This window comes from Anabrus simplex, chromosome 2 (genome assembly GCF_040414725.1).
Source record: "Anabrus simplex isolate iqAnaSimp1 chromosome 2, ASM4041472v1, whole genome shotgun sequence".
Classification (NCBI taxonomy): Eukaryota; Metazoa; Arthropoda; class Insecta; order Orthoptera; family Tettigoniidae; genus Anabrus; species Anabrus simplex.
This window is the reverse complement of record NC_090266.1, coordinates 1153290762-1153315126: the sequence shown is the minus strand read 5'-3', so window position 1 is coordinate 1153315126 and position 24365 is coordinate 1153290762. Positions and strand designations below refer to the sequence as shown.

Genomic DNA, 24365 nt, shown 5'->3' with positions numbered 1-24365 from the left:
GATGGTGTCCTGAGGGATGGTTCTCCATTCTCTGTCAACCATTTGCCACAGTTGGTCGTCCGTACGAGGCTGGGGCAGAGTTTGCAAACGGCGTCCAATGAGATCCCACACGTGCTCGATTGGTGAGAGATCCGGAGAGTACGCTGGCCACGGAAGCATCTGCACACCTCGTAGAGCCTGTTGGGAGATGCGAGCAGTGTGTGGGCGGGCATTATCCTGCTGAAACAGAGCATTGGGCAGCCCCTGAAGGTACGGGAGTGCCACCGGCCGCAGCACATGCTGCACGTAGCGGTGGGCATTTAATGTGCCTTGAATACGCACTAGAGGTGACGTGGAATCATACGCAATAGCGCCCCAAACCATGATGCCGCGTTGTCTAGCGGTAGGGCGCTCCACAGTTACTGCCGGATTTGACCTTTCTCCACGCCGACGCCACACTCGTCTGCGGTGACTATCACTGACAGAACAGAAGCGTGACTCATCGGAGAACACGACGTTCCGCCATTCCCTCATCCAAGTCGCTCTAGCCCGGCACCATGCCAGGCGTGCACATCTTTGCTGTGGAGTCAATGGTAGTCTTCTGAGCGGACGCCGGGAGTGCAGGCCTCCTTCAACCAATCGACGGGAAATTGTTCTGGTCGATATTGGAACAGCCAGGGTGTCTTGCACATGCTGAAGAATGGCGGTTGACGTGGCGTGCGGGGCTGCCATCGCTTGGCGGCGGATGCGCCGATCCTCGCGTGCTGACGTCACTCGGGCTGCGCCTGGACCCCTCGCACGTGCCACATGTCCCTGCGCCAACCATCTTCGCCACAGGCGCTGCACCGTGGACACATCCCTATGGGTATCGGCTGCGATTTGACGAAGCGACCAACCTGCCCTTCTCAGCCCGATCACCATACCCCTCGTAAAGTCGTCTGTCTGCTGGAAAAGCCTCCGTTGACGGCGGCCTGGCATTCTTAGCTATACACGTGTCCTGTGGCACACGACAACACGTTCTACAATGTCTGTCGGCTGAGAAATCACGGTACGAAGTGGGCCATTCGCCAACGCCATGTCCCATTTATCGTTCGCTACGTGCGCAGCACAGCGGTGCATTTCACATCATGAGCATACCTCAGTGACGTCAGTCTACCCTGCAATTGGCATAAAGTTCTGACCACTCCTTCTTGGTGTTGCATTTGCTCTGTCAGTCAGTGTATAATGTTTACGTTTGCTCTGATTAGCTGGTTCTTAAACCTAACGTAAAATTAACCGCAAGAACTTGGAGTTTGCAATCCCTTAAGTTTAAGTTTACGTTACGTTACGTTTGCACTGTGAATGGGGCGTAAGTGTTTTCTACGAATCTTTGAACTCTGTCGTGAAATTGCCACATTCCTAAGGAAACGCGTTTTGAATTCTGTTGACCTGAAGAACGATCTCGGAAACTTCAGGTTTTTTCCTAAGAATCCTGACTTTTCTCGCCGGAGCTGGGCTGAGTACCTCGGACTGTTTGACATCACTGCTCCCCATTTAACGAAAGCGTAGTGTCTTGTTAGGTAGATACGCACTCTGAAATCTGGCTCGTTGTGCCTGGTCACTTGTGCACTGAATTAGCTTGTTTCTCCCTGGATTATTGTAAGCTTGGGGCACTGATTAGCTCATCAGTGTTCGGGTTTAGGTAAGCCACTGTGCTTTATTTTATAGACAACTATCCTTTCTACGAAAAAAGGGTATCAAATCTAACTCACCTGATGTTTTAGTACATGTTACCGAACATAATCTACACTATTTGAAATTTCAACATGCGCAAGCATCTTCATTACAAGCTACGCAGACTCTTGGAGGAATGGGGGGTAAAATTTTCTATTATTTGTACTTCGTATTTACAATGTTATGTAACATGTAAACAGGCTGCGTACTTGAGTGGGCAATCACGGCCGTGAATGTAATAGAAAGTTGTTATTGACCCTTTTTAGAACTTTTGCTACGTCCTAGGTGAAAGGTAGACACACTTCAAATTCGACCATGGCCTACCTTTGATAACATGTACACATGTTACTGCCAACGATACCTATATTTTTATTATTTGTTACGCTGTATATCTATTAATGATGTTGAACCAATCCAAAGATTGCAAAAGTCTGAATATAATAATAGGGCCTTCATAATAATAATAATAATAATAATAATAACAACAGCCTCTGTGATGTAGTGGTTAGTGTGATGGCTCGGGTTCGATTCCCGGCTCTGCCACGAAATTTGAAAAATGGTACAAGGGCTGGAACGGGGTCGATCCAGCCTCGGGAGGTAAACTTAAGGCCATTGCCACTTCCTTCCCCGTTCCTTACCCGTCCCTTCCAATCTTCCCATCCCCCACAAGCCCCCTGTTCAGCATAGGAGGTGATGCCGCCTGGGCGAGGTACTGGTCTTCCTCCACAGCTGTATCCCCTCGACCCAATGTCTTGCGCTCCAGGACACTGCCCTTGAGGTGGTAGAAGTGGGATCCCTCACTGAGTCCTGAGGAAAACCAACACAGGGGGGTGAACGGATTAAATAAATAAATAAATAAATAAATAAATAAATAAATAAATAAAGAGTAATAATGGCGTATGGTTTTCGGAGAGGGCTTGGTGCAGGTCTTCCGAGTTGACGCACATTGGCGATGTGCGTGTCTGTGAGGATTGGGTCCTACTTAGTATTAAGACGGCACAAAAACTCAGTTCTCGAACCAGAGAAAATAATCATTGAAGATTAAAATCCCTGTCTTACGCAGGAATCTAACCCTCGACGCTTGGTTCAAAGCCCAGCATGCTAACCACTTAGCCACGGAGTCGAACAATGCACTACGTTCACAAAAAATACAATGGATAGGTAGAATGCCTTTGTTTGTGGTGAATGTCGGACTGTAACAACACTCCTACCCTTAACAACTTTAATGATAATAATAATAATAATAATAATAATAATAATAATAATAATAATAATAATAATAATAATAATAATTTGTGATCTGGCTGCGCAGTATGTAGCTTGCTGTTTGAAAGCCCACTATCAGCAGCTCTAAAATTGGTTTTCCGTGGTTTCCATTATTGCACGACGCAAAAACTAGGACTGTACGTTAATGAAAACCGCGGCTGCTATCTTCCCCGACCTAGCCCTCTGTTATTCCAGCGTCATCGGAAACCTATTTCACTTAGCCTGACGTTAAATAGGTAGCTACCGAGTGAGTTGGGCGTGCGGTTAGGGGCGCACAGCTGTGGGATTACATTCGGTAGATAGGAGCTTCGAACCCCGCTGTTGGCAGCCCTGAGATTGGTTTTCCATTGTGTCCCATTTTCACACCAGGCAATTGCTGGGGCTGTGCCTTAAATAAGGCCCCGGCCACTTCTTTCCTACTCCTGGCTATTTCCTATCCCTTCGTCGTCATAAGCCCCATCTGTGTCGGTGCGACGTAAAGCCAATTATTGTAAATAAAGAAAAGCAGCAAAAGTATTGTTACTAATAAAACACAGTCTGCTTTATTACTCTAATTCATTTCAGGATGACCCAGCAAATACACACACACACACACACACACACACACACACACACACACACAATTCCATTCAACCATGAATGGCCACAGTCGGTAATTGCTGTCTGTTTACAAGTCTCTTCTTTTCACACACCAGGGAGTCCCGGCTTGGAATTACCCGAGAGGTCTATAATCCTATTCACAGGCTCGCCTTACTTTCATTTCTCCAAGTAGTTAACCCACACAGCAGCTGTGTGCAGGACCGCTGGATTTGTACACGTGCTACTGACTACATAAGATACGTTTACTCTTCCTTGGTTCGACTCCAGAGACAGTCCAGTAATTCACACAGTCAAACACAGTGAACAACTAAACAACAACAGCTCAACAGTGTTAAACAGCAGGTCAATACTCCTTACAACAATAACCATTAATACTGTTCTGATTACACTCACAATAGCTGTTCCAGTCGCTGACTCCACAACAATCCCCAGTCCCCCCCCCCCCCCACCCACACATACCGAAAGGAGCTGCCACAGGGCTGGCACATAATAATAATAATAATAATAATAATAATAATAATAATAATAATAATAATAATAATGTCCGCCTCTGTGGTGTAGTGGTTTGTGTGATTAGCTGCCACCCCCAGAGCCCCGGGTTCAATGTCCAGCTCTACCACGAAATTTGAAAAGTGGTACGAGGCCTGGAACGGGGTCCACTCACCCTCGGGAGGTCAACTGAGTAGAGGGGTTTTTCGATTCCCACCTCAGCCATCCTCAAAGTGGCTTTCCATGGTTTCTCCACTTCTCCTCCAGGCAAATGCTGGGATGGTACCTAACTTAAGGCCACGGTCGCTTCTTTCCCTCTTCCTTGTCTATCCCTTCTAATCTTTCCATCCCCTCACAAGGCCCCTGTTCAGCATTGCAGGTGAGGCCGCCTGTGTGAGGTACTGGTCCTCCTCCCCGTTTTATCTCCCCAATCTAAAGTCTCACGCTCCAGGACACTCCCTTGAGACAGTAGAGGTGGGATCCCTCACTGAGACCGAGGGAAAAACCAACCCTGGAAGGTAAACGGATTAAGAAATAATAATAATAATAATAATAATAATAATAATAATAATAATAATAATAATAATAATAATAATTCCGTAGCATAACGATTGGCATTATTAACTGCTCGGGATGAGGATACGAATTTACTTTTTCTTTATAACCAGCTGACCCGTGCGAATATTTCGCACATTATAGTGATCAGTCACCGAATGGTAATGTGTGAAAATAATTAAATGAAATTGAAAATGATTAAAATGCAAGTATTTATTAATGAAAGGTATTTTATTTTGAAGAATATTAATAAATATATCTCATTGTAAAAAGTCGTTATAGTTGTAAAACATTTAAAAAGTAGATATTAAAAATAGATATTGTGTTTGTCAGATGAGAATTTTGTTTTCAAACTTATTTACTTTACAAAACTTATTCGAAAGCAAACAATGTCAACAGATGTAATGTGATCATCATTTACTTTTTGGCTGTATATGTCTAACACAAACCTAAATATCACTGAATCTACGAAAAAGCCACGTATAACTGTCCATAAAAAAATTAAAAATATGTTCTGGTAAATACAATTCTGCCCTTTGAAGCGCCTGACCTTGTGACTTATTAATGGTCATAGTGAAGGCTACTTTTATTGGGAATTGTTTCCTTACCATTTGGAAAGGCACGGTTCGATCAGAAGGTGTGAGGTTAATGCGGGGTATGAGCACAGTTTTTTCGGAGTGAATGAATTCAGCAGTGACGATGTACTCGCCTGAGTGAGTTATCACTAATCTTACACGTTGTTCGAGCAAAAGATCATATCTCCCAATGCTCTTCCTATCCATTATTTTACTTAAGACTGGTCCCTCCTCCCAGCCACATAAGGACATTTAGTTCATCAGAACAATATTCGTTGTGTTAATTTTCCTATGCTTACGTGTAAAGGAAGGGGCTTCCTGGCCGAGGCGGTAAAGGCATGCTCGGTTCGCACGGAAGGACGTGGGTTCGAATCCCGTCACGAAGTCGTAAAATTTAAGAAACGAGATTTCCACTTCCTGAGGGTCACTCAGCCTACACCAAAATGAGTACCAGGTTAATTCCTGGGAGCAAAAGCGGCCGGGCGTAGAGCTAATCACTCTACCCCATCAAGGGCCGAGTTTACGGATAGTGGAAGCCTTTACATTCCACCCCTCCAAGGGCCTTCATGGCCTGTACGGAGATGACTTTGCTTTGCTTTTTACGTGTAAAGGAAAATGAACGCACTCGAGGAGTATGTTGCGCGCACTCCTACAGTATAATTCATTTGAGGTTCATTTTCCTTTACACGTTAGAATAGGAGAATGGAGACAATGAAAATTGTTCTGATGGACTGCATATCCATATGTGACTGGGAGGCTTGACCAGTCTTAAGGAAAATAATTGATAGGAAGACCATTGTGAGACATGACTTGTTGGCCGAACAGCGATGAATTAATCCCTGATTTCCATTAAGATTTTTAATTAACATAATAATAGCATTTTTCTTTAAATCAATTTATGAGGTGGTAAACAGGACGGATTTAAGGCGTTCAAGAATTCACTGGGGTACAATTGAACGCTGTATATTTCTTCATGTTAGACAGAATCAGAACTGAGGTAAACCTTCTCCTCTCCAGGTTACAAATTAGAAATGAAATGGCGTGTGGCCTCCGGAGAGGTCTGGTGCAGGTCTTTTGATTTGACTCCCGTATGTGACCTGCGCATCGTGATGAGGATGAGGACGGCACATAGGCTACACCCAATCGCCGTGTCAGGGGAATTAACCAATTATGGTTAAAATTCTCGACCCTGCCGGGAATCGAACCCGGGACCCCTGTGACCAAAGACGAGCACGCTAACCATTTATCCATGGAGCCGGACACAAATTGGAAATTATATATTAATTAATTGTTGTACAATCATATTTTTAGCATAAAATCGCCGTTGACAATATAGCGAAACATGTTGTCAATTGATTTCTGTGACATTGAATGCACTGTCGTAATTACAATAACGATGTTTTGGAATTTTGATCGCTTCATTGCAGTAATCTGTTTGAACTTCTAAATCACCATTACCCAACTTAAAGCTGTTAAATCTTCGTTTATAGGAAGGAGAGTTGGGGATTGGAATAATTTACCAAGGGAGATGTTCAATAAATTTCCAATTTCTTTCAAATCATTTAAGAAAAGGCTAGGAAAACAACAGACAGGGAATTTGCCACCTGGGCGACTGCCCTAAATGCAGATCAGGATTGATTGATTGGTTGATTGATTGATTGATTGATTGATTGATTGATTGATTGATTGATTGATTGATTGATTGATTGATTGATTGATTGATTGATTGATTGATTGATTGATTGATTGATTGATTGATTGATTGATTGATTGATTGATTGATTGATTGATTGATTGATTGATTGATTGATTGATTGATAAATAACTATTCAGTGCAAACGGGATCACCATTTGCCCTCATATTTTGAGTCAACTTATGAATTCTAACATGAGACCATAAGGGCGATTATTTAACTGTATTTTCAACCATGGCTGTTCTACTGGCATGTCTAACAATGGTTTAACACCTGACGGAAATCTCCACCAAACAAAATCATTTTGCCTCCATAAGGGAGATGATTATTCATGATGTCCTTTAAAAGCCGATCGACAACGCTTAGCGCGTCTTTCGGATCCATTGAATTCTCGTCTCAAATGATGAGGTCTGAGTCACAAAGAAGTCGTGCGTCCTTGGTGTGAGTGCAAATCGATGATACAAATGTATGCAAGATGGGTACAGGTAGTTTGAAATCGAATGTGATGTGCGTCCCCATGGTAGGAGATTGGCAGCAATAGCTCTCTATGCAACTCGTAAAAGAACCTTGTTTTCACTTCGTAAAACGTGGCACAATGTTTGGTAGACAAATGTTTTACTGAAGCCCCCCCGATCCGTCAATGATGTAACAATTGGGAATTGTATATCTTACTGCATGTAAGACTTTCTCAGCTATTAATTTCTGTTCTACGTATAGCTTTCCATATTGTCTTGCCGTTCGTACGTAGTTCTCCTACGATGTAGGCTTCTATTCTATGTTGTGCGGCGGTCACAACAGGGCTCGCTAGCTTGAATTGTTGGCAAGATTTGTCATGGTATTTAAAATTATTCTCATATTGAAGGGCTTATTTCCAAAGTGACGCAGGTCCTCGATGTTTTTATTTCCAAAGTGCCGCTACTCCACATGACCAATAGCTCGACGCGCACATGTCACGTGACCGCTTACTGGTTGTGGCGGGACTCTGCTCCTTCGCTCGTGGTTTTGCGGTGTGCAAACACACCCTGCTGAAAAGAGATAGGAAATGGTTGTTCCTTGAAGGGGAGCAAGGACCATTGGGCAATGTATTGAAAGAAGACAAAGTCAAGGATATTAAGTGCCTCCTCGATAAACTGAAAGTACGCGAAAGACATCCTACCATGGCATTTTATGATACAATGCTCTCTTCTACATCAACTGCTGAATATTGAAACCCACAAAGAAAAACATCACGTCCTTCAGCTCAAATATAATAATGATTTTTTAAATTTAATTTATGAGTTGAACATGTGAAGTGTATGGACAATTAGGTCCTTCCAAACATTTCACTCCGAAAATGTGTGTGTTCAGAAATGCGAGACAATCCTCTGTATGTTTGATTTCAGTCATATGTTAGGCTTTTCTTCTTCTTCTTAATCTGTTTACACTCCAGGGTCGGTTCTTCCCTCGGACTCAGAGGGGGATCCCACCTCTAGAACCTCAAGGGCAGTGTCCTGGAGCTTCAGACTCTGGGCCGGGGGATACAACTGGGGAGGATGACCAGTACCTCGCCCAGGCGGCCTCATCTGCTATGCTGAACAGGGGCCTTGCGGGGGGATGGGAAGATAGGAAGGGATAGACAAGAAAGAGGGAAGGAAGCGGCCGTGGCCTTAAGTTAGGTACCATCCCGGCATTTGCCTGGATGAGAAGTGAGAAACCACGGAAAACCACTTCCAGGATGGCTGAGGTGAGAATCGAACCCATCTCTACTCAGTTGACCTCCCGAAGCTGAGTGGACCCCGTTCCAGCCCTCGTACCACTTTTCAAATTTCGTGGCAGAGCCGGGAATCGAACCCGGGCCTCCAGGGGTGGCAGCTAATCACAGTAAGCACTACACCACAGGGGCGGACTGTTAGGCTTTTGCTAAATCAAATTTGTGATTTTTTACATTGTAAGTATTTTAATTTCTATTCATATTATCTGCAATTTGAAATGTTTAAATTGTGAATAAAAACAGCATTTGTGAAGTAGTAAGCATTATATTTCGAATGCTTGAGCACCTTCGAAGAAACCTAGCCTACAACGTTCCGCATAATTCATATTTCGAGCCAATCCTCAGTTCCAAAGTGACGTAAATGCAAGATTCCCCCTTCCATTTTTACGGTATTCTTTGCACTAAAGTCGGGCTGAGTGGCTCAGACGGTTGAGGCGCTGGCCTTCTGACCCCAACTTGGCAGGTTCGATCCTGGCTCAGTCCGGTGGTATTTGAAGGTGCTCAAATACGTCAGCCTCGTGTCGGTAGATTTACTGGCACTTAAAAGAACTCCTGCGGGACTACATTCCGGCACCTCGGCGTCTCCGAAGACTTTAAAATAGTAGTTAGTGGGACGTAAAGCAAATAACATTAATTTTTAATTTTTAACATTAAGATTTTAGCCACCATGACAAGCGGATTTTGTTCGAAGTGATGGTGTTAAATACACAAAATGAAGTCTCTATCTTATGGGGAAATCAAGTAATTAAAAATGGCGTTTCCTGAAAAATTGTTTTTCTTGGAGTTGCGTCACTTTAGAAAAAAGCCCTTCGATTCTTGCAGTGTGATGTTGTAGGCTTCAGGTAGTGTGTGTTGTGTCTGAAAATCTTCTGAAAGTGCGTCCTGAAATATTGCCCACAACTCTGGGATATTTACAGGTGAACAGAATATGCAGATGATAGCGAAAAGCTATCTCAATTGCGTTGGCATTTTGTGCCAGAGCATTGTTAAAATGTCAAATATTTTCTAAGTAGTTCTTAGAATAGTCATAATTCTGCTCTATGAGGTTTCGAAGCACTTCACGAACGTTAATATGTTCTAAGTTAACCTTTCCCTTGCTGAATTGTCACTGGACTCCCTTGCAAACAACCTTGCAGAGCAATGTACGCACTTTTGTTCATACCACCAACACGATGTGTTTGCACTTCATGGTATTTAGGGAAAAAGACGGGCAGAACAATATGCTTTTGGAAGTTAATATAGCTGTCTTCATGTACTGATGTTTTTTGATGCAGATTAAGTAGGTAAGTTAATGACACAAATTGTTATCTTGCACTAACTGTTGTCGTTGAGCATCGAATCTGACATGTCTGCAATTGCGCTGAGCTTCTCTATCTTTCTGAAGTCGAAGTTGTCTTTGTTCGTTACTTCTGGAATTTCTTCTTCTGCGATCTGTGACACGTCCCACTGGTGTAGAACGCCCTGTGGAAGGAGGTGTTGCCTCTCGGTCTGCCCGTTGTGCCCCTTCGCATCGTGGAATGAATTAGCAGATCAAAGTTATTGAGGCTAGGAGCAATAAAAGTATACGTTACTTACTTGATTTAATTCAGTGTATACTTTTTAATTCGGTTTATTTGCGTGATAGATTACACTTGCGTAAATACTGTAAACAACTCCAACCAACATCTGTCATGCGAACGTAATCTTCAAAATGATGTTTAATAATTGCGTCACAGTACACTTCCAATATGAAATGGACTATAGTTAAAAAGATTGTAAGTAGATGGCGTCTTCTAAATTCTTTAATTGAATGCAAACAACTCCTACCACGGCCGACTGGATCCCTCGCTGCGCTCCGCTAGCTAGAGCGACGCATCAAGTCGGCCGTGCTCCTACCCACAGCTGTCATGCATGTTAGTTAAACAGATTGTCGAAAGATGGCGCCTTCTACATTCGTTACGCAAATAAGGTTTTAAAAATATATTTTAAGCTAAAACATGAATTTAAAACTATTTGTTTATTTTTCGTCATTAGCGGGGAATGTAATCTTCAAAATTATGTCTCAACCATTAATTTTGATAAATTATTAAGGAAGATGAGCCTACGTGGCTCAGACGGCAGCGCGTCGGCCTATCACCGCCGGATACCGTGGTTCAAATCCCAGACACTCCATGTGAGATTTGTGCTGCACAAAGCGGAGGCGGGACAGGTTTTTCTCTGGGTACTCCGGTTTTCCCTGTCATCTTTCATTCCAGCAACACTCTCCATTCTTATTTCATAGCATCTATCACTCATTACTAAATCACTTTGGGAGTGCCGACCCCATCGTACTAATAGCCTATACCTGATTCATTCATTCCATCCCTGACCCGGTCAATGACTGGAAAACAGGTTGCAGGTTTTCATTTTCATTAAGGAAGATATGGCGCAGCGACAAAAAACACCTTTGAGAAATAATAATAATAATAATAATAATAATAATAATAATGGTTTTATATCCCACTTACTGCTTTTACGATGTTCAGAGACGTAAACATGTCGGAATTGTGTTCCTCAGGAGTTCTTTTACGTGCTGGTAAATGTACCAACCCGACGCTGGCGTATTTGAGCACCTTCAAGTACTACCGGACTGAGCCGAGATCGAACCCGGGAAGATGGGCTCAGATGGCCAGCGCTCTACCACCTGCGCCACTCAACCCGCTGAGCCGGATTATTATTATTATTATTATTATTATTATTATTATTATTATTATTATTATTATTATTATTATTATTATTATTATGCCGCCTCTGTGGTGTAGTGGTTAGCGTGATTAGTTGCCACCCCCGGAGGTCCGGGTTCGATTCCCGGCTCTGCCACGAAATTTGAAAAGTGGTACGAGGGCTGGAACGGGGTCCACTCAGCCTCGGGAGGTCAACTGAGTAGAGGTGGGTTCGATTCCCACCTCAGCCATCTTGGAAGTGGTTTTCCGTGGTTTCCCACTTCTCCTCCAGGCAAACGCCGGGATGGTACCTAACTTAAGGCCACGGCCGCTTCCTTCCCTCTTCCTTGCCTGTCCCATCCAATCTTCCCATCCCCGTACAAGGCCCCTGTTCATCATAGCAGGTGAGGCCGCCTGGGCGAGGTACTGGTCATTCTCCCCAGTTGTATCCCCCGACCAAGAGTCTGAAGCTCCAGGACACTGCCCTTGAGGCGGTAGAGGTGGGATCCCTCGCTGAGTCCGAGGGAAAAACCGAACCTGGAGGGTAAACAGATGATGATGATGATGATTATTATTATTATTATTATTATTATTATTATTATTATTATTATTATTATTATTGTTATTATTGAGTAAAGGCGAAAAACGAGCGCGTGCACACGCGCACGCACACGCGTGCGTGGATATCGCAAGTCTACTCATGTCATATCCCTTTTATGAGTGGCATGCCTCATTTTTGGTACGTCTTTAGACAATCCTGAAGAAGTTGGTCAAGCTCGTGTTTTGTGGTAAGTCGTGACCGGTAAGTACTTGTCATTATTCTCTGGACCACCTTTTGAGCAGACTAAAGCGGAAGTGAATGTATAGACCAGGGGATGGCGCGAGCGACAGGGGCAGCGCCTACGGTGTTGTCACACGGTAGGTGAGGGGGCAAGGGAGGTGCGCAACTCAGAGCGAGTTTTGGCAATGGTGCATTCAATGCGGAGCTGCCATACTTACTCACTGAACACGTGGGTGCAGTTCCAAACATAGTCTGTTTAAAACAGCAGTGAGAGAAATTTATCAATGTGCTTCGCTTTTACAAAAACAGTGTATGTGCGTATTGTTTGCTAATTCATAATTCTTGTAGTCTGTTGTACGTTTGTAGGTTTCTTCTTACTCGTTATTGGATATTATTATGCAATGGATCCGAACAAAAATTCACCAGACTGTTATCAGTTGAAGAAGAAACGCAAGATTTTTACGTCCGGCTAGAGAAATAGGATTCTGTCTGTTTATAACCATTTCCGAGCGAATAGTATTGACGGCGGGATTAGTTTACCTCGTGTGCTGACTCCGGCTCTGATTCCGACTTGGGTGTGCAGCCACTCGATAGTTACACAGATTAATTACTGCCGCACAAGGTAAGCTGACGCTGAAACCTCCTGCATGACGATTGTAATGATAATAATAATAATAATAATAATAATAATAATAATAATAATAATAATAATAATAATAATAATGCCGGGCTGAGTGGCTCAGACGGTTTTAAGGCGCTGGCCTTCTGACCCCAACTTGACAGGTTCGATCCTGGCTCAGTCCGATGGTATTTGAAGGTGTTCAAATACGACAGCCGCGTGTCGGTAGATTTACTGGCACGTAAAAGAACTCCTGCGGGACTAAATTCCGGCACCTCGGCGTCTCCGAAAACCGTAAAAGAGTAGTTAGTGGGACGTAAAGCAAATAATAATAATAATAATAATAATAATAATTGTTACGGTGTTTTCCGTGGTAGGTAGAGGTGAAAGAAGGTGCGGGTGTGAATGGGTTTCAAGCTACGAAATTATAGTGCAATGTAAAATTAATTTAAAATTTAACAAGGTTACATTTTCTTTTCGAAAACAAAGAAATAACAAGCATGGCAGGTACAAAGTAGCAATTCAAAAGGGGTTAGTTACAATATTTACAGAATTTGGGCTTCGCGCCCTGACTTCACAATGCTTGGGCAATCAGCTCAGTTTTACCTCAAACACAAGTTTTAACAGAGGGGGAGAAAACCCCATTCATACCTAGGAGCCCTTGCCCCAAATTACACTGAAAAACCTCCATGAGGCATACAACCCAGAATTTTCAAAAGAGCCACTCGCTCTCAAAATTTAAGCCTCTCCCAGGCCACACCAAACTCCACCTTCAAGTTGTCCTCAACGGACATAAACACAGGGGTAAAATACCCAATCTACTGAGGTCTATTAAAAGAAAAGCAGGTTAATTAAATGACCTCTAAAATAACAATTTGAGAGGAGGCGAACTTGCACTCCTAATACACTTTGATTAAGACCTACTTGGCACTAGGCCGTTAATACAAGGGCTAATCCCATGCTAAAGCGGTGACTTAAGAAAAGAACAATTTGTTTTACATTAACGAAAAATAGGTTGAGAAAATAAGTTCACCTCAAGACAATGTGAGTGGGAGCTCGAGAGGGTTAGCACTCTCTATCCCAATATGTCGTTTTAAAAGAGAATATATATGAAAGGAGTAGTTACATTTTAGGAAAAGGTTACATGGCTGAACGCTTAGAACCCGCCCCGAAAGTTAAACTGCTGAGCTAGCAAAGAAAGAAGTTATTAATCGGCCATTACCTTGTGTTGAACGGCTGGAGAAGAAAGAGGCGCTTCCCGCCCCCTGCTATGTACTTAACACACTGAAAGATGGAACAGAAGTGGCCTAGAAACCCAAAAATCAGCAGTTTAAATACTCTCGCGGAAGTTTCTAGGCGTTAGGGGAAAGAAAACACCCTCCCACAAACTCTTTATTGGATAGGACCCCGCAACAGATTAAAGTTGGGGGAAGATACATCTGATTGGATAGAAATTAATTTAAGAAATTCGGGATTGGTTAGGTTCAACACAAGGGGAAGAAAGGGGTAAATATTGCCAACTTAAACAATGATAGAAAGAAATTTAACAAAGAACAAACTCTTGAAATTAAATTTTCTCCAAAAAAAAATAGTTCTTTGACTCCGCACTAGGTTGCACTATGGTAGATCTTCAGTAGTGTCCTCTAGAAGAGAAAGTTCACACTTCTTACTTCAAGCGAAACAAAAACACATCACAAATGACACAGTTCAAAAACTCAAAATTTTCCACGTGGTGACATCTTCTGAGACGGTAGAAAATTAATACTGTCAATAAAGTTCAGACTTCCTCCAGCAGAGGAGTTTCAACAGGCGCACATTTTAAATTAGCAGAGTGGAGGTGTACCGCCCGGTACAGACCTCCCCCCCCAAAAGTTCCTCCAGGGATGACACATGAAATCAGTTTGAAACAAGGTCCAAGTTATGCTGTGGGTATGAAGATTGATTGCCAAAAAATTTATAAGATTTTCTTAATTTGGGGTTGATTTGGTTTCAAAATTTGTTGTTGCAGATGAAGTAAAGTCTTTATATTTGTAGAAGTTGAATTTCTGAAGATAACTTTTTATACTTGAAAGTGAAGAAAAAAAAATTTCAAGGTCCACCAAATATTGCAGTTGAATTCCCAAGTGTAGTCATTACTTATGGTATCTGTTCATGTAGTAGATGGTGATGAAGTGGGATTGCCAGACCGGCCGTTGCGGCTTGCGTCCAAAGGAGGCCGCTCGGACCCCTCAAGTACCCTGAGATACCGCTCGCCCGCACTATGAGGGGAGCAGAGGTGTTGAAGCACGCCGCGCCCGCGGTGAACATATACAGGCTGCGGGCAAGTAGCAGGTCGTGCGCCGCACATCAGCCTTGGCCGGGAGGAGAGCTCCGGCTCGCCGTGCACACGTCGTCCTCGCTGGGGCCGAGGGGGCCCGTCCTCAGCTCCAGTTGCTGCACGGCGCCGCGCGGCTGCGGGGGCACTGAAACATTAAAGCTTGGCGGCAGAATTGTGTTGTACCATCATCTTTTTTGAGGGTACAGGCTTGTGGAGAGGTTGAGGGGCCAGCGGCGTGCAAATATCCATGGCATAAGTCAAGCCACTGTGTGTATTGAAGCAGGAGACGGGAGCGTGGTAATGGCCGAGGTAAGGACAGGAAGGCAGTTTAACAATCGGGGAGGTTTACAAGAAATGCTTACATATAAAATAAAATAGAAGGAGCAGAATGCCTTAAGAGTGGAACACAAAAAAAAAAATATAACCTTCATATTCCTATCAAATTATATGAAGCAAGTTGACACAAAATTTACACCGGTTTCACCTGTGACAGGTGAACCCTAAATATCCTCTCGGTGGCTGGATTGCTTACTAACAAGGTAACCGGCGTGAGGAAATCGAGAATTATACAAGGCCCATGAAATCTGGGGGCAAGCTTGCCCGCGGGAACAAAATTTTTGACCATAACCTGGTCACCTACCTTCAAAGGGGTGGGTCTCCGTCCACGATCATACCTTTCCCTAACCTTTTCATGAGACACTCTAAGATTGGCTTTAGCCTTCTTCCAAAGATCTTTAATATTATCCGGATCTATTGTCTCGGGTAGAATGTCATTCAGAGACCAGAGGTTAGAGAGCGGCGAGTTGGGAACAAACTTGAACATCAAAGAAGCTGGAGTAAACTTGTGAGATTCATGAACCGCCGAATTCAAAGCAAAAGCTATCCAATGCAGGGACGTGTCCCACCTGGAATGATCTTCATGATGATAGGCAATAAGTGCTGACCTGAGATTACGGTTAACCCTTTCAGCCAGAGATGGTTGAGGGTAATAAGCAGAAGTAGTTACATGAGAGATTGATAAGTCAAAACAGAATTTACGAAATAAATTAGATGTAAAAGCCTTAGCATTATCAGATACAATATATTGACACGGACCAAAAGAAGCAAAAATAGAATTTAAGCAGGTAATGGTAGACTGAGCGGTAGCCAGCTTAGTCGGAAATAACCAAGAAAATCTGGTAAAACCATCTACGCACACAAAGATGAACTTGTTAGCATTACCCTTTGACTGGGGGAAGGGTCCTACATAATCGATATACAGACGTTCCATGGGGCGCGACGCTTGATGCGAAGACAAAAGGCCTACCTTGGTGGACATGGTGGGTTTACTGAGCAAACAAGATTTACAAGCTTTTACAAGTTCACGGATTTCACCGTCCATACCTTTCCAGATGAACATTTCACGAATCTTTTCACGAGTTTTAAAGATACCCAGATGCCCTCCTAGTGGGGTCTCATGATAATACTTGAAGATCATAGGTACCAGAACAGCTGGAACGACAACTTTCATCATCTTGTCGTGCCTCGAAGGGCAACATAAAACACCATTCCTCAGAACATAAGGGACAACATGTTCCCCAGAAGAAAGGGTTTCCATTATCGGAGCCAGCGTCGGATCTTCACGTTGGTATTTCTCGATATCCCTAAAAAGCATGGGAGCATCTGTTAAGATGGCATTAACACCAGATAGTATGGACTCGGAAGGTGATGAACTGTCGACCGGTTCGTGGGTCTCGACGTCGTTATGAAACATACGGCTGAGTCCATCAGCAACAACATTTTCGGTACCTCTGATATGTCTAACATCAAACTGGAAGGCGGAAATACGAATAGCCCAGCGGGCTATACGACCAGTACGACGCGGCCTACCTAAGACCCAGCTTAGGGCTTGATTATCTGTCTCCAGGTCGAATTTGACATGTTCCAGATAGAGACGGAACTTTTCTAAGGCAAATAAGACTGCCAACCCTTCGAGCTCATAGATGGAATACTTGGCTTCTTGAGCCGACAATGTCCTAGACGCATAGGCGATGGGTCGCCTCCCTAGTTCAGTCTCTTGAAGAAGGACTGCAGCTACTGCTGACGACGATGCGTCGGTTTGGACAATGAATTTCTTCGAGAAATCAGGCATAGCAAGGACAGGGGCATTACAAAGCGCTAATTTAAGATCTTCAAAAGCGGCTTGTTGAGAAGGTCCCCACTCGAATTTGATGCCTTTCCTACGAAGAAGGTTTAAGGGCGCCGCTCTATTAGCGAAGTTAGGAATAAACTTTCTGAAGAAATTCACCATACCAATAAACCTGGCGATGCCTTTAATGTCCTTGGGAGGTTTAAAATCACGGATGGCCTGTGTTCTAGAATGATCGACGGCTACACCATCAGGTGACACAATATGCCCTAGGAATGACATAGAGGGCTTAGCAAAGGCAACCTTGGACAACTTAACAGTTAACCCAGCCTTACGAAGGCGATCGAGAACTTCTCGCAAATGATCTAGATGTTCTTCAAAAGTCTCTGAAAATACGACGACATCATCTAAATAGTGATATAAGTACTCGAATTTGATGTCGGAGAAGACCCTATCTAGTAGCCTAGTGAGCACAGCTGCCCCCGTGGGGAGCCCGAAAGGCACGCGGTTGTATTCGTATAAATTCCAGTCCGTGGCAAACGCTGTAAGGTGTTTAGACTCTTCGGCAAGGGGAATTTGATTATAGGCCTGATTCAAGTCCAAGATAGTGAAGAACTTGGCCTTACGAAACCATGAAAAGCAAGAATGAAGGTCAGGAAGGGGCACAGATTGCAACACCACCTTCCGATTGAGAGCCCTGTAATCAATGACAGGCCTGAAGCCTCCTTGGGGTTTCGGGACTAGAAAAATAGGCGATGAATACGCCGACTTAGAGGGCCTAATAATACCATCCTTCAACATCTGATCGATAATTTCTTTCAGAGCCTTCATTTTAGGTGGAGATAGCCTATAAGGTGGAAAACGGACAGGAATCGAATCCGTGACCTCAATTTTGTATTCAATAAGGTCAGTAACACCAAGAGTATCAGAGAACACCTCTGGAAATGACTGACATAATTTACGAATACTATCAGCCTGCTCCTCAGGTAGATGTCTAAGGTCTAACAACATCTCATCCTGGGTAGGCGAAATAGATGAACATGACACAGAATTACACTTTAACAAGGGAATTTTACAATTGGACGCAAATTTGAATGTGCACGACTTACTCTGAAGATCGAGCACAAGACCAGTGTGGGAAATAAAGTCCGCTCCCAGTATGATGGGGCAAGACAGGTGCTTAGCCACAAACAATTTAATTTTCCAAGTAAATTTAAAAATACGAATTTTGACCAGTACGGAACCTAGAATTTCTAATGGAGATGAATTAGCCGAAACATATTGAATAGGAGATGAGACGTAGTCAGGTAGTTTACAAACAGCTTTCAATTTAGAATACCATTCAGCCGAAATAATCGAACAAACACTGCCTGAATCTAAGAGAGCTGTTATAGGCTCGTTATTTAACTCAATCTTAAGAAAAGGAACAGGTGCGGGGGTATCCGCCGCAATCCTAAGACACTCTTTGGGGCATTCAAAAGATGTATTCGAAGATTTATCGTTCCCTGAATTCTCGACCTTTTTGCCAGGGGCTGAGCCTTGGGAAGCAGAATTAGTTGACTCAGCCGCCGCCACTAGTCACTTTTGATTGTTGTTGGAAATTACACCAGAAGTTGAGCAGGAGGGGGTGCTATTCGAATTGGGACAATTCTTTGCGATATGTGAGAAAGCCCCACATTTAAAACAGCCTTGTGATGAACCCGCTCCATTATTTGCCCTACTAGACTTGATCAGAGGACACTTATTGCGCAGATGGTCAGGCGACCCGCAAGCATAACATTTACGGGGGGTGACTGATCGGCGAGGTGGAGGCCGAGTATTACTCAAGGAAGGCGGGGGTTCTTTCGCGACACGCAAAGAATCGGCGTATCTAACTCCTTCCGCTGAGACGGCCAATGCTTCAAGTTCCGAGAAAGTTTGCGGGCACGCCGCGAAACACAAATATGACCTATAGGGAGGTGAAATTCCCTCTACAATAGCCTGTACAATCTGATCTTCAGGAAAATGAAGGGCAAACACCCTAGTATAAAACTTAATGTCCTGTATGAAATCAGCCAAGTTTTCATCCAAGCGCTGTACACGATAATAGTACTTCTGAATAAGGGAGGACCTGGCCCTAGCAGGGATGAAGTTAGCTAGCAAATGGGCATGGAAATCCTCAATAGATGATTGCTCGGCAATGGCTCTTACGATTTTATCAGAGAGAATACCAATAGCATACGGATAGATAATTTGCAAGATTTGACATGGAGAAAGAGAAAAAACAAGGGCATGATCCTGAAATTCCACTAGAAATCTTAAAAATGAAATTACGTCACTGGTGGTATTAACGGAAAACTTAGATATACCTCTGAGCAACATTGCCAATGGATGAGGCAAGCTACTAAACCCGGGTGACATAGTAGGTAAAGGTTTCAATGGCAAGGAAGTTAATTCAGAACGGATGTTACTCAGCGATGCACGGCGTTCAGACTCGTTGTCCAATGGGGCAGGGATAGTTTGAGCAGCAACGGTTATTCTATTAACTTCTCCCTTGGGAGGCGCTTCCTCACTACCTGCATTTACTATGGTGGGTTGATCAGATTTGGGAGGAACTTCCCCAGTTAACAATTGAGTGACCTTACTAGATAATTCGGAAATATTTTCCAGGAGCGTACTAGCTTCCTTCCTCTGAACATCATTCAGTTTTAGAGACAACAGATCGTTAACCCTATTCGAAAAATGATATAGCCTGCCTTGCACACGCTTAATTTGATTAGGAGACGGATCATTTTCATCAAAAAAACTAACTACAGAAGCTAGCCCAGTAATATTCTCCGTGATCGTGGAAAGAGAGTCGTCAATTTCTTTCTCTCCCAAATTGGGGATAGAAATGGGCAAATCAAGGGACTCTCTAAGTTTGTTAGTGTCTATTGCAACCGTGCCTCCAGATTGCACATTTCTGATAGTTAATTCATAGATCAACTCCTCCTTACGCAAATAGTTAAGAAGGAGAACATCGCGAGGGCCGGCCATGATGACAGACCAAATTTGAAAAACTCAAAAAATTCCAGCAACAGGGAAAATAGTTAGAGTTCGGAACAAACAATATTTAGCCGTCAAAAGGGGCTAAATTGAGACCCATTCAACCACGCTCTGCTACCACTTGTTACGGTGTTTTCCGTGGTAGGTAGAGGTGAAAGAAGGTGCGGGTGTGAATGGGTTTCAAGCTACGAAATTATAGTGCAATGTAAAATTAATTTAAAATTTAACAAGGTTATATTTTCTTTTCGAAAACAAAGAAATAACAAGCATGGCAGGTACAAAGTAGCAATTCAAAAGGGGTTAGTTACAATATTTACAGAATTTGGGCTTCGCGCCCTGACTTCACAATGCTTGGGCAATCAGCTCAGTTTTACCTCAAACACAAGTTTTAACAGAGGGGGTGAAAACCCCATTCATACCTAGGAGCCCTTGCCCCAAATTACACTGAAAAACCTCCATGAGGCATACAACCCAGAATTTTCAAAAGAGCCACTCGCTCTCAAAATTTAAGCCTCTCCCAGGCCACACCAAACTCCACCTTCAAGTTGTCCTCAACGGACATAAACACAGGGGTAAAATACCCAATCTACTGAGGTCTATTAAAAGAAAAGCAGGTTAATTAAATGACCTCTAAAATAACAATTTGAGAGGAGGCGAACTTGCACTCCTAATACACTTTGATTAAGACCTACTTGGCACTAGGCCGTTAATACAAGGGCTAATCCCATGCTAAAGCGGTGACTTAAGAAAAGAACAATTTGTTTTACATTAACGAAAAATAGGTTGAGAAAATAAGTTCACCTCAAGACAATGTGAGTGGGAGCTCGAGAGGGTTAGCACTCTCTATCCCAATATGTCGTTTTAAAAGAGAATATATATGAAAGGAGTAGTTACATTTTAGGAAAAGGTTACATGGCTGAACGCTTAGAACCCGCCCCGAAAGTTAAACTGCTGAGCTAGCAAAGAAAGAAGTTATTAATCGGCCATTACCTTGTGTTGAACGGCTGGAGAAGAAAGAGGCGCTTCCCGCCCCCTGCTATGTACTTAACACACTGAAAGATGGAACAGAAGTGGCCTAGAGACCCAAAAATCAGCAGTTTAAATACTCTCGCGGAAGTTTCTAGGCGTTAGGGGAAAGAAAACACCCTCCCACAAACTCTTTATTGGATAGGACCCCGCAACAGATTAAAGTTGGGGGAAGATACATCTGATTGGATAGAAATTAATTTAAGAAATTCGGGATTGGTTAGGTTCAACACAAGGGGAAGAAAGGGGTAAATATTGCCAACTTAAACAATGATAGAAAGAAATTTAACAAAGAACAAACTCTTGAAATTAAATTTTCTCCAAAAAAAATAGTTCTTTGACTCCGCACTAGGTTGCACTATGGTAGATCTTCAGTAGTGTCCTCTAGAAGAGAAAGTTCACACTTCTTACTTCAAGCGAAACAAAAACACATCAAAAATGACACAGTTCAAAAACTCAAAATTTTCCACGTGGTGACATCTTCTGAGACGGTAGAAAATTAATACTGTCAATAAAGTTCAGACTTCCTCCAGCAGAGGAGTTTCAACAGGCGCACATTTTAAATTAGCGGAGTGGAGGTGTACCGCCCGGTACAATAATAATAATAATAATAATAATAATAATAATAATAATAATAATAATAATAATAATAATAACAATTTGTAGTACATAATCTTCACTTCTCTCGCTTATTCAGCGAGTAGCAGCTCGTTTCAATCAGGAATCAGGCCATATATTTAGATAACAATAGTGAATAATAATTAATGAAATATTATATATATTCTCAATAATAATAATAATAATAATAATAATAATAATAATAATAATAATAATAATAATAATAATAATAATAGTAATGATTTAATGAATGTAATGCTTACTGTTTATGTCAAAAGAATTCGTTCGCAATGCTTTAAGCGTGAAATTGTCGTTAGTACGTTAAAATTGTGAAAGCCTCCATGGCTCAGGTGGCAGCGCGTTGGCCTCTCACCGCTGGGTTCCGTGGTTCAAATCCCGGTCACTCCATGTGAGACAAAGCGGAGGCGGGACAGGTTTTTCTCCGGGTACTCCGGTTTTCCCTGTCATCTTTCATTCCAGCACCACTCTCCAGTATCATTTAATCTCATCTGCCAGTCATTAATCATTGCCCCAGATGAGTGAGACAGGCTTCGGCAGCCGGCTCGATTCCTATCCTCGCCGCAAGATGGGGCTATATTTATTCCATCCCTGACCCGGTCATTGACTGGAAAACAGATAGTAAGTTTTCACATTTAAAATCCAATTCAGTAAATTAATTGTTTAAAGATGTAAGCCGTTAAAAAACTGTATGGGATTCTAACACGCATACGTTAATGTATTAATTATTTTACATTCATTCGAGATTCAATCCGTGAGCTGTGCTGTATTATAGTGGTGGAGTACAACTTTGAATCGCGCGCCGGCTCATTTGGCAACCACGGCCAGTGTGAGGAGACAATGACGTCACTTCCGCTTTAGTCTGCTCAAAAGGCGGTCCGGAGAATAGAATACTAACAATTCTCTGTTTTTAACGTCCTTTCGACTACCTTCGGTTCTAAAAAAACACCTTATAGTTAGAATAACACATATTTACCTGAGAATACAAATCCACCAATTCTCGCTCGCTCTTCAAGGGTGAACCATCTTCCTATTATGACGAAGGTGGATGGTAGAACCACACCCTGAAAGAAACACTAGATGTATGAATTTGGACAAATCATGGTTAAACAGTACTTTCTATGGCCTAAACTATCTGGCTGCCTCCGACGTAGATTCAGCAACTTAGAATGAAAACCTACAACCTGTTTTCCAGTCATTGACCGGGTGAGGGATGTAAATAATGAATCATATATAGGCTATTAGTACGATGGGGTCGCCACTCCCAAAGTGATTTATATTAATGACTGATAGATGCTATGAAATGAGAATGGAGAGTGTTGCTGGAATGAAAGATGACAGGGAAAACCGGAGTACCGGGAGAAAAACCTGTCCCGCCTCCGCTTTGTCCAGCACAAATCTCACATGGAGTGACCGCGATTTGAACCACGGTATCCAGCGGTGAGAGGCCGACGCGCTGCCGTCTGAGCCACGGAGGCTCCTCAGCAACTTAGAAATAGTGTGTAAATATTATTTTAATATTCTTATGTCACTTTTCTATAATTCAGGTGTGGTAGGCCTATTCCTTTTTTCGTTTTTACATCATATTTATAAATATATTTCTGGAGACCTACACAATTTTGTATGTGTGTCTCCCCCTCAGTCCCGTCTTCTGATAAGGGGTCGGGGATGAGGTGAGATGAAAGTATATGGCATGTTTCTCTTACAGCCGGATGCCCTTCCTGACGCCCGCTACACTTGTATGCCTATTCCATAATGTTTAATTGCACTTTCCGCAATCCATGCCATACGATAAATAAATAAATAAATAAATAAATAAATAAATAAATAAATAAATAAATAAGTCCGCCTCTGTGGTGTAGTGGTTAGTGTGATTAGCTGCCACCCCCGGAGGTCCGGGTTCGATTCCCGGCTCTGCCACGAAATTTGAAAAGTGGTACGAGGGCTGGAGCGGGGTCCACTCAGCCTCGGGAGGTCAACTGAGTAGTGGTGGGTTCGATTCCCACCTCAGCCATCCTGGAAGTGGTTTTCCGTGGTTTCCCACTTCTCCTCCAGGCAAATGCCGGGATGGTACCTAACTTAAGGCCACGGCCGCTTCCTTCCCTCTTCCTTGCCTATCCCATCCAAACTTTCCGTCCCCCACCAAGGCCCCTGTTCAGCATAGCAGGTGAGGCCGCCTGGGCGAGGCACTGGTCATTCTCCCCAGTTGTATCCCCCGACCCAATGTCTGAAACTCCAGGACACTGTCCTTGAGGCGGTAGAGGTGGGATCCCTCGCCGAGTCCGAGGGAGAAACCGACCCTGGAGGGTAAACAGATGATGATGATGATGAGGTAGGTCACAACAGTGGGTTACGATTTCCAGAATAATTTGAGTGTCACCATGGAGCAGGACTGTGCTGAATTTCAGGCAGGTTTCGTAGATATACTGAAGGCACAACCCATCCTATTTTCTAAATCTTAGCTACCAGATGTTCGATCAAAGAAGGCAGCAGCGTTGCAGATGATCATCCAGGAAACAAGGAATAAATTAG

General features: G+C 43.1%; 1 protein-coding gene across 2 annotated transcripts in view; it reads right to left on the bottom strand.

Moving 5' to 3' along the window:
• The window catches only part of LOC136863816 (sialin), a 420132-nt gene that overhangs the window by 62242 nt on the left and 333525 nt on the right, over nucleotides 1-24365 (bottom strand). The window contains exon 4 of one of the 2 annotated variants that reach the window (XM_068225911.1): nucleotides 22810-22897. The exons of the other annotated variant lie outside the window; for it this stretch is intronic. Coding sequence (XP_068082012.1) covers nucleotides 22810-22897 — 88 coding nt within the window. The remainder of the gene's footprint in view (nucleotides 1-22809; nucleotides 22898-24365) is intronic. 2 annotated transcript variants of the gene reach the window in all.